Below are 11,329 nucleotides of genomic sequence, written 5' to 3'. Positions count from 1 at the left end.
AATGATGAAGGAAGAGCTGGAACAAAGACCTGCAGCGGAGTGGAATGCATCAGTCAATAAGCCAATAACCAGATCACTAAAGTATGTGTTTTTGGTATTTGAAACTTTACCGAAGAGGGCTATTTTCACCTCTCCTCTTTGTCCTTCATGTCCTGTTGCTAATACCATTTAAACATTTAAAAACCAAGCTTTTGTAAAGCATCACCAGGATTCTTCTTTTCCCACTTTTTCCTCAGTTGAGGGATTTGCTTTTTAATTTTCATTACATTTTAATTTTTGTATAACAAAGACATATCTTAAGTGCATAAAACATAGGATAGTGCCAAATGTATTTCCTAGCAGCTGTATCAATGTACTGAATATAAACAGGAGTGTTAATGGTTTCCTATATGTGTATCGGCTAATGACATTAAACATGATACTCAAATAATTATCCAGAAATGTAACTGTTTTCCTACTTAGGTACCATTCTGGGCTGCATTAAGGTGAAGTTGGGTGCTTGAGGAAACATTTGTGAGATCTGAAACCTACTAGAGGGTATAACACAGGAAGGAATGGGAATTTAATTTCCGCTTCATGAGGAACAAGCCTTATAATAACGGAGCAGTGTACTGGTATAAAGCTACTGTATTCAGTCACAGAGGGTATCTCTTTTATTTCTTAATTCTTATTTTGCTCTTCGACTTAATAAAAGTAGTTGTTCTAACCTTTTTTATTAAAGCAGAATGATTTACTGCTTATCTACAATAGTGTATCTTTTAAAAAAAATGAATATCACAGCATGGATTTGAAGGCTTGGGTAAAGACATAAGTTCCTTTTGAGAAGCAGAAATAACCAGACTAAAACTCAAGGTGAAAGGATCATCAAAAAGAAAGAGTTTATTTCAATCTCTAAAGAAGCCTATTCATCTCTCAAGATACAGGTGAAAAGAAAAAGAAAAGCTTCTCTGAAAGTGATGCAGTTGTCAATGTGTTTTATTTATTTATGTATCATACAATTTACAATAAATGCAAAAATGCCTTTTGTGGCATAAAGCTACATTCAGTTTTAAATCTTCTTGTCAGTTACTAATATACCACTCCACAGTGACCGCTAAGCAGACTGATATATGTTTAGCTTTCCTGTGTCAAAGAACACTAGCTGAACTTAGCTTACAAATAAGAAAAAACTGTATGACTCCTAATATTAATTTAGCATATGTGCAAAGAAAGCAAAACAGACTTCTGCACAAACAATCTATGTTTGCTTTTTACTTTGGGAACTGCATGCATTGTAACAATGTCATATTATTTTTCTAATGCATAAATATGTTTCCAATACTTCAATTTTTTGGAAAAGTAAAGACAGAACAGTAATACACTGTCCAATTTAGAAAGCATAAAGTAATTTATGATGTACTACCTTCATTTAACAGTACAGTTTTGGAAGTCTTACTGGTTACAGTGCTCAGCACAATTGAATGAGAATTAAATAATTTAATAAGAATGAAAAAAAAATTATAGCATAGCATCCCTCGCCAGCCATGAGGATAACATCCCTGAATAACCTCTGAGTAATAAATTTAAGCATCAGTTCTACGGTTTAACAATTTTGATTCCTTTTTGATTTTCCCCCTTAGATATTTCTTTTTTAATGTTGCTTCACATGATCCCCAATTCATGACAGTAATACCTTCCTTCTCTCACCTCACAGCTGATGTAAATTCTGGTCTCTGTTACAAGGAAAGGCTGAATTCATATTTCCAAAGACAGGAAATACTATATGTCACACTGTCTGGAGTGTCTGAAAAAGAAAGAAACCATTGAAGATTTGCTGCTCCCCCAGGTTTCTTGGGAAAAAGTGGGGTTCAGATGGAGGTGGGAGATAATCTATATTGAGGAGCTGGAATCTTCAGGGGATCTGCAGAACGGAGACTTTGAGCCCCGAGTGGGTGTATGGGCTCTTCAATTGTGGAATGGAAGTACATTTGGTGCGCTTACCAACTCCAGAACCATATTACCTTCGACTCTGAATCCCAAGATAGTGGGCGACTACGTAAACAGTCAGGAACAGCAGCTGTCGTTTTACAACGCAGAGACTTGGTATCTCATTTTCAACTCAGCTGCAAATTCAAAAATGCTTTTAAAATGTAATGGAAAGGCGATGAGTTAAATATGAGAAAATTATTCTAATAGGTCGCCCAACCATTTTGCAACTTTACTCTCTTTCTCTATTTTTATTTTTGTTCCTCCATTTTTGTTCTTTTTTTTAAGAATTCAAGACCAGACATCAGACCACAGCCCTCATATCTCTACAGTGATGATGCATGAGAAAGTATCAACATTTTCATCACCAGAGGAACAGAGGAAGAACTGAACCTGTGGTGAGATCACAACTTCAGTGCACAGGGCATGTTAAATATGGTAAAGTCTCTACACCACAGAGCAAAAGGGGGCTTCTCTTATTTCCTTATGAAGTCAGGCTCGGCTTATTCAGTTGTCAGTAGTGACAACCAGTATCTCCTGTGCTGTGTTGGACTCAGTTCAGTCTGTGCTGACAGAAGCTGAATGGTAAACATGGAACACATTTACGCCAACATTGAAGATACGTTCAAGTCACCCACCTGCTACAAAGGTGGGGAAGAAGAACTGCAGAGCAAAGGAAACCTGGGAGGTACTGTCGGCACATGTGTTTTTCTTTCAGTGTGACTTCTGCAGATTGATTCTGTAATGACCAATCTGGAATGATGTGGAGCAGTGGCATCAGACTGTCTGGTTTGGGGATCTGTTATGTCCCACCCCTGGGAAGGGACTCGGAGTGCGATCCAGCCTGCAAACATCACACAGAGAATTGCACAGAGCTGCGCATTACTGAGACCAGTGGGGGTGAAACCATGAGAGACAGGATACTGAAGAAACATTAAAATGATAGAATTCGGATGTTGGTGAAAGAAGAGCTGTTTATTCGTGTGCACACGGGAGAGAAGCTTGCAACAGCTAGTCTCCCCGAAAGATATAGCTCAGCGCCTTTTTATACACGGTAACAGACAAACTTCCTACTTTAGACATAGATTACCTAATCCCTAAAACGAATCATTAGTTTTCAGTCAAGCTTGCGTAGAGAAAAACAACTCCCTATTAAGACTTTCGTTACTGCTTACATTCGCAAAACAAGACTTAAGCTGTATTTTTCCACTGACCTATAGATGCCCCCTGGTGTGTTTCCACTTGCCAGGGTTATAAGCAGTTAGGAAGCTAAAAGACAAGCAGTTTTTTAGCTTTTATAAAATGTATAACATTCCTTCAATACCAACAAAGGGCGAATCCAGGAGTCAAGACAGAGCAACAGTCTAATTTCAGGAATGTGAAACAAAGCAAACAAAGCTGGAGGGGTGATCCAGGGACCTGGTTGGGAACAAAGCAGGGGTTAGAAAACAGGCAAACCAGAGAGGTGAAATACTCAGAGCAAAGCTTGAGGTGCCCAGAGTCCACACTCGATCACAGAGCTCTGAGCTCTTCCAGGTCCAAGGATGTATTCACAGGAGCACCTGGAATGGGTTTGGTCAAAAACCAACTCAATGCACTCAGAGTCTCCTGGTGATTAGATGCCCAACAATCCAGCAGCCGAAACTAACATGACAGGATGACCATTAAATCACCAATTTCTAATGATCTGGATCAATTACATTGTGATCAGTTACACAGGTGATGTGTTGCAAAATATAATTTAACACAACACACATTTGTTGCACCATTAATACACAATGTCAAAACCATTGTAGTCATCAGCAGTGTTGCTACATGCAGGCAAGCCAATGAACTTCAAAGGAACTTTGATACACAATATCTCTATATCTATAATTTATAATCTATAAGTCCTGAGGAAATGGTTGTCCAAGCGATTTTCTGTATGTCTTTCTGGAGATATTCTGAAATAGCTGAATGTCTAAGAGAGTTTTCTTTTCAGTTCTGGAATCGGTGGAGAAATCCCAAAGAGACGGCTCTCCGTACAAGATCCTGGCCCTCATCTGCTCGGGTCTGAGCTGTGTGCTCCTGATAACCACTGTCATCTTCAGTTCTTATTGTAAGTACAGTAACTGATGTGTTTGGATATTTGGATATGGATAGCAGAAGTGTCAAAGTTACGATAACGCTCCTTAATGGGGTACCTGGGCTGTTCAAAAGAGTGGGATTAAGAGGACCAAAAATAAAGTGTATCACTGCTTCTTCCCAGCTTCTCCTCCTTCACTTGATAGCTGGTCAACAACTGTACTTCCAGCACAGCAGGTAGAATCTGTACCTCCATTCATCCCTGGTCTTGTTTGCTTGCTCTCTTTTATATCTCCCAGCCTCTTTCTTTCCTACTGTACAGTATATCCCAGTATTTCCCACCTCCTGTCAGACACTTCTCTATACTGATAGAATCTCTATTCCAATATAATCATGTCTCCAGTGCTGTAACTGCCTTTTACACCTCTACCATCACAAAGATACAGCAGGAAAAGAGAAATGCTGGTTGGTGATGATTTCAGTGTCATTGTAACATGAAGTTCACTTATAAAATCTCCACATATAATACAAGAGTGTGGTATTGTGTTTAGTTATTGGAGAAAAATGTCATGTTCAAAAACATTTGCTTACTATTGAGCACAGGATGATTCCAATCTTGCATCGACAATTAGACTGTAATTGTCTTCTTTTATTTATTTAAGATTTCCTCAGGCAACCAACATTTACCCAAGTTCTACTCCAAAACACCTTCTGTGTGCAAACAAATTGTTCATCTTCAAACTGGAGCTCTTCTGCTTTAAAACAAGGTAAGCTTATTAAATTAAGGTAAGTTACTGTGTTTTAGGTAGGCCTCTCAGGTCTCAGTAGCAGGTGGTCATTAGAGCCTGGGTCCTCAGGTCATCAACACAGATACAGATTAACACTACAGCAAATTTGCTAACATGCTTGGCAGGGCTGTGTCAGTTTTTATTTTAGACCCTCTGGAACAATTGACAAGTAGCTGAAACCTACAACATCTCCCCAATCCCCAGTATCTTCCAGTGTCCCAATATCTTCTCTTGAACAATTAAAGAACAGTTAGACCTGAAGATCATTCTGCTGAAACTCAGGTGTGAGAAAGCCTGCACACTCTGCCAAGGAGTAGATTTCACACAGTGGTCAATAAAGCTTTTTCACTCTATTGAAGATAATAGTGAGAAGAAAAATGGAAGTGAGTCTGTTGTACTTATGACTGTAGACCTACAGTATTCAGATTTTCTCATCAAAGTTCTTAATGTCTTCTTTCACAAGATTCTGTTAGTATTACATTTGTTGCTGTAGCGTATAGTGTCTGCCATTGCACAGCGCTTTCTGTTTCTTGAAAGGCACTGCTTAATAATCTTGTCATTTTATAATTAGAACTGCGGACAATAGTGGAGGACATTCAAAACAGCTGTTTTAACCTACAAGACAATTTGACTGATGTTCATGAAGAAGCTAAACGCTGCAGCGACGCCATAAAGAGACACAACCTGGTCCCACTGTGCAACAGCAACTATATGATGGGTTGGTACAAGTGTGGATTTTCAAAGTTTTCTCTTCTTTATTATTTCTCAAAAGCGACTTCTAAGCAACTTCCGTTGACAGAATTAACATCCTTTCATTTCTCAAGATAGCAAATAATATCAAAATAGGAGGACTGCAAAACATTATAGAGGTAGCAACTAAAATATAAAAAGCCATTACGTAAAATTGAAGAACATTATGAAGATTGATGGAAAACCCTTGGCAGATGATGTCTAACAAAGAGGCTTTCTTAAACACCATCAGGGTTTCTGTTATCTTTGCATGTATAAAGCAAGAATCTTTAAATACAAAGTTAGAGTTAGAAGAGAGTGCTTTTGAAAAAGATTTAAGTACCTACAGTATGTTGAAACATCAAATTCTTCTTCCAGACAATGTGGGGAAGCAAAACAATGACAAAACAAATACGAGAATCTTCAAAAGTATAATGCTGACATCAAGGGAGGACATGTTAGTATTGGAGCATGAGCTTGTAAGGCCTTATTTAGAATATTGTAGACAATTTACAACAATACCAGCAGCCATATCACTCTGCAACTCACAACTGCCAGCCCACTGAAGCTCAGCAGGTGTGAGCCTGGTCAGTACCTGGATGGGAGACCTCCTGGGTAAAACTAAGGCTACTGCTGGAAGTGGTGTTAGTAGGGCCGGAAGGGGGCGCTCACCCAATGGTCTGTGGGGGTCCTAATGCCCCAGTATAGCGACGGGGACACTATTCTGTAAACAGGTGCCGTCCTTTGGATGAGACGTAAAACTGAGGTCCTGACTCTCTGTGGTCAAATTTCCCATTGGCCCTTACCAATTATGGCCTCCTAGTAATCCCCATCTTGAATTGGCTTCACTACTCTCCTCCACACTGATAGCTGGTGTGTGGTGAGCGTTCTGGTGCGCTATGGCTGCTGTTTCATCATCCAGGTGGGGCTGCACACTGGTGGTGGTGGAGGGGAGTCCCCATTACCTGTAAAGTGCTTTGAGTGGAGTGTCCAGAAAAGCGCTACTGTATATAAGTGTAAGCAATTATTATTATTGTTATTAATTTATTCACCATGTTAAAGATACAGTATTTCTGCTCTGAGACCTGACTGCTTGTGAACACCAGGAGCCAAACTTCACACAGTGTCATTATCAGACCATGTTGCACTAATCTTGTTTTTTTCTCTTCACTTTATTAAGCCTGCTTTGCTCTTACTAAAATATCAAGTAAGTGACTCTGTATTTCTGTCTTTAATTTGTGTATTCATGCTCAGGTGTCAGGAGACATGAATTCTCATAATACCAATAAGTGAAATGCAAAAAAATAATGACTCAAAACAAATGTTAAACACATTCATTTTAATAAATAGAATGACTGTAAACCAACAGATTTTTAGACCATTGTTCCCAAAAATGCCTTTGGTCTTTGAAGATTTTTCAAGTAACACACAACATCTGATGGTCTAAAGATTTAATTTCCGAAAGAAATGATCTGTTTACTTAACACCTGATCTCCACAGATGTAACTTTCACTCATACTAAAAGGAAATTAAAGAAATTCCCTGACTCATTATTGTGTTAGAGGATTCCTAAAAATGGAGCTGTCATATTATGGCATAATTTCGATTTTACATCCATATCTGACATTTTACATGTGTTATGTCCTCTTCACAGAAAGAGAAGGAAGAATACCTGCAGCAGGTAAGAAAAAACACATTTATGCTCATTGTACAAAGTGTGACTTTTTATGACACAATCTTTAAAATGTGGCCAAGCAGAATTTTAAATTCAAGGAATCATGATTAAGAATTATTTTCCGTGACTCTGGGGAGAGTGTCTCTGCTCTTGTAGTTGCTTAGTGAAGGAAAAATACAAATTAATTTCTCCTTTCCTAACAGACTCACACTGCACAAGAATCTGCTCTTTTACCACAGATAGGATATTGGATATTAGTCCTAACAATGCAGGCCTGTATTGTGTAAATGTTTGCAGAAGTCACTGGACACATTTGTATTTGTGGAAAACATCTGCAATTATACCTATACCTAAAACAAACAAGGCCTGTTGAATTAAAAGATTTGCATCCAGTACCACTAATTCAGTCCCAAAAAATGGTTAAAATAAATGGTTTTATTCCATCTGCATTTGGCAACTAGTGGATCCCAATTTGCATACAGGGCAAAACGAGGAGTTGAAGATCAGACTGTGACTATGAAATTTTATGAGCATTTAGAAACTCCATCATCTTATGTGTCCTTACTTTTTGCTGACTTTCCTTTGATATTTAATACTATTCAGGCAAAAAGGTTTGGAAGGGAAGTTTTGGAATATGGGAGTATGTCACACACTCAGTCAGTGGTTATACAATTTTCTTATTTATTGCCAACAGTGTGCGTGAGTGAACTCAGACAAGACTCTCACCATCAGCACCAGTACAGTGGTTCCCCAAGCTTGTGGGTAATTCACTGTTTTAAAACACAAACAACATTAAGGAATTGATAAGATAGACAGACAGACAGATAGACAGATAGATAAGACTTTATTGATCCGGAAGGGAGATTGAGATGTTACAGCAGCCCAGCCCAAGACAAGCAAAAACAGACATCCGAAGAGACGAAAAATTTAAATAAGTACAGCAATACAAAATAAATAATATGCGCATAGGTATATGCAGATTGAGTGTACAAAAAGTACATTAGTGCAGCATGCTGTCCATAGATGAGCAGATGAAGGGCTAGCAGTCCGAGCCTAGGGCAGCGTTATACACCCTGACAGCCGCCAGGAGGAAGGACCTGTGGAAACGTTCCCTTGAACACCGGAGCTGGAGCAGTCTGTTGCTAAAAGTGCTCCGCTGCCCAGTAACAGTCCCATGAAGCGGATGAGAGGCGTTGTTCATGATGGCTGTGAGCTTGGTCAGCATTCTAATTGAATTTCAGAAGAACTGTTCTATTCCTATGACCCCTGTCACTGTTAATGGAACTGATACTGACATAGTAAATGTGTATAAATACCCTGACAGTATTATTGATTTTAAATTGACTGGAACTACCAATATGGAGGCAAGGAGAGTGAAGGTGCAACAGGGGTTGTATTTTTAAGGACGTTAAAGGAATTTTAATATATAGAGCACACTGTTGACATTTTTATATAAGAGAGAACCCAAACAAAGTAATCAGGGCTTATGGCAAGAAACCTTGGACCCAATGACATACCCAATGGGTATCTTGAAATCTTGAATGACCCCTCTCATCCACTCTTTAACTCTAACACTAACACTACTACTAATAATGGGGAGGAGAGCCGAGAGATGACAGTAACAAAGTAGCAGAGAACTAAGAAAGCATTGAATTCCTTTATACCTCAAAGTATTCCATTTTTGAATAACGTAAAATGTGTACAGTATGTACAGTACTATTACTGTTTTTACACTTTTTAAAGATGATTGTTTTTTTAAACATATGGTACTGAAAGAGTTCTGATTAAGCAATGTTGTGGATTGTGATTTTGTATTAAGGTATTGTTTTGTTGTTGTATGGTATTATTTTCATATATGTTATATGTTTACGAGCTTTTCATGTGCAAGACAAATGTTAAGAGGCAGTAAAGGTTAATACAATTCAACAACTATTGCGCTCTTGCCACCTTGTGGTCTGATCTGGTCAGTACTGGGGTGACAGACCTCTCTTAAGAAAAACAGGATGGTGGTTTAAGGTCGACCAGAAGGCGGTGTTGTTCTGTCTGGACTAGAATGTCTAAACAACATCCTGATTTGTGTCTTTTAGTAGTCCCTGGCAGGAAAGCCGTATCGTATTTGTTTTACATTTTAAGAAGACTTGTGTCTGTTTTTTTTTTTCTCCTAGTGTGGAAATGGATTCAAAATGCATCAGGTAATCCAAAACTTGGCACCTGTGGTGAAGTGACTTATACCAGATATACTGTCCCTGGAGTACTTTACACAGAAGATTAGATTGGATGATATAGTATTGAATATGTTGTGTTATATGAGTTAGAGTCTTTTTCTCCAACTGCAACATTTCCAGTTCCTTAAGGAGTACTGCAAAGATTTATTTGGAATATACAAATTGTTTTCTTTTACTAGACATACCGAAGGCCTCTGTTTTTTATCATCATGCTCTGTTCTTACAGCTGACGTAGTCCTGGACCCTGATACCGCCCACGTCAACCTGAACATCTCCAAGGATGGGAAATGTGCAGTCTTGTCTGATGTGCCTCAATCCTCTGAGGCATCTACTAGATTTCCTGACAATAAGGGTGTCTTGGGTAAAGTGGGATTCATCTCAGGGAGGCACTACTGGGAGGTGGAGGTGAGGGATAATCTGAACTGGGGTGTGGGCATCTTCAGGGGATCTGCTCCTAGAAATACATACCTGAGTCCTGAGAACGGGGCCTGGGCAGTGGAGCTTTGGTATAAAACCAAGTTTAGTTCCATTACTGACCCTCGAACACCATTATCTCAGGATCTGATTCCCCACAGACTGGGGGTCTATATAAACTGTGAGGAAAGGCAGCTGTCATTTTACAATGTGGAGACTCTCAATCTCATTTACACTGCCAATGTAGATTTCACAGAAACATTCTACCCATTGTTCTACACAGAAAGCAAAAAGGGCATTTCCATTGTTCCTCCTCTTGAGTTTGAGAATTAAACTGGAACGAGACTTTGTGTTTGATATATTTCTGCAAACAAACAGTAGTTGTGTATTATTCCTATAAGGTCCTACTGTACATGGCTTAGCACCTAATGTATTATCTGTCCGCTCTCCAGCTCATGACCTTCATCCACCCAACTCTTCTAGATGCCTCTCATGTCTCAAGCACTCTAGACAGTGTCTGCTCTATGAGCTTCTGCTGCACTTCTAAATGATTGCCTTTCTAATTTGATTTTGTAATTTATGTAACAGTTCTTGGGGTTTCCGCCCTTGCCGCTACTGCCCTGCCAGTTCGTCCTCAGTGCCCGGGCGCGAACCCGGGTCTCTGTAACTCTGTGCCGAGATTTTAAAAACACAACTGTTTGGGTGTAACAAGATCAATGGGCAATTCTTAATTATTAAATAATGCTCTGAGATGGACTGAAACTTTGGACCACTGACCTTCCAGGACCAAGACTGGCCTCCCCTGGTTTAAAAACCTCCTAGACTAGAGAAGCTGCAGCCCATCTCTTCCACTCCATTGCAGAGCTCTGACACAGCCAGCTCCTTAACTGCTCTTGGGTTGTAGACATGGTGCGAACTACGGGGGAGCTAGGGGGAGTTTAGCTCACCTGAAGGCACAAGCTCCCCTGAAGAGACCATTTGCAAACCTTTGGGGGCTCTCTTTTTTCCGGTTGCGTTTCTGTTTTGACCATGTTGCTGCCATAGAAATAGCTAAGCAATTTAATACTATTACCATGTAAGAGGGTGATCTGTCCAAATACAGTAGCTACCAGAAGCTAGTAACATTTAAACTTTGTGTGCTGTTCCCTAATGCTACCATTATTTGTTTTTTATCTCTGTACTCAGATCACATAGAATATGTGTTTAAACCAAAGTCTATCAATTATTATTTTGCTCTTTAATGTAGTAAATACAAGTATTTGTTCTAATCTTTTTATTAAATCCAGAATAATTGATTGCTTATCTGCATTAGTGTATTTATGAATAAAAGTGAATATTGCAACAAGATTTTGAAGATTCCTTTGAAAAGATAATCAAAAGAAAGAGTTTATTTCAATATCTCAAAATCTGTTTCATCTTTCAAGATACAGGTGGAAATCAAAAGCTTTTCTGAAAGATAGGCAGCCTTA

General features: G+C 39.0%; 1 protein-coding gene across 1 annotated transcript; it reads left to right on the top strand.

Annotated features, from left to right (window-relative positions):
* Positions 1–2,556: 2,556 nt before the first annotated feature.
* LOC148833933 (E3 ubiquitin-protein ligase TRIM39-like) lies at positions 2,557–10,193 on the top strand. The gene is made up of 8 exons (XM_088915707.1): positions 2,557–2,653; positions 3,947–4,063; positions 4,692–4,796; positions 5,389–5,535; positions 6,727–6,753; positions 7,201–7,227; positions 9,387–9,413; positions 9,673–10,193. The coding sequence occupies exons 1-8, from the start codon at positions 2,557–2,559 to the stop codon at positions 10,191–10,193; spliced, it is 1,068 nt and encodes a 355-aa protein (XP_088771833.1).
* Positions 10,194–11,329: the final 1,136 nt, after the last annotated feature.

This window comes from Atractosteus spatula, chromosome 5, assembly GCF_055471065.1.
Source record: "Atractosteus spatula isolate fAtrSpa1 chromosome 5, fAtrSpa1.hap1, whole genome shotgun sequence".
Taxonomy (NCBI): Eukaryota; Metazoa; Chordata; class Actinopteri; order Semionotiformes; family Lepisosteidae; genus Atractosteus; species Atractosteus spatula.
Note: the sequence above shows the minus strand (reverse complement) of the source record. Positions and strands in the feature narration are given on the sequence as shown.

Coding starts and splice junctions, on each gene's coding strand:
- LOC148833933 (XM_088915707.1), top strand. CDS start 2,557: ATGGAACACATTTACGCCAACATTGAAGATACGTTCAAGTCACCCACC. Junction 4,064..4,691: donor TGTCATCTTCAGTTCTTATT/GTAAGTACAGTA, acceptor TATTTATTTAAG/ATTTCCTCAGGCAACCAACA. Junction 5,536..6,726: donor CAACAGCAACTATATGATGG/GTTGGTACAAGT, acceptor CACTTTATTAAG/CCTGCTTTGCTCTTACTAAA.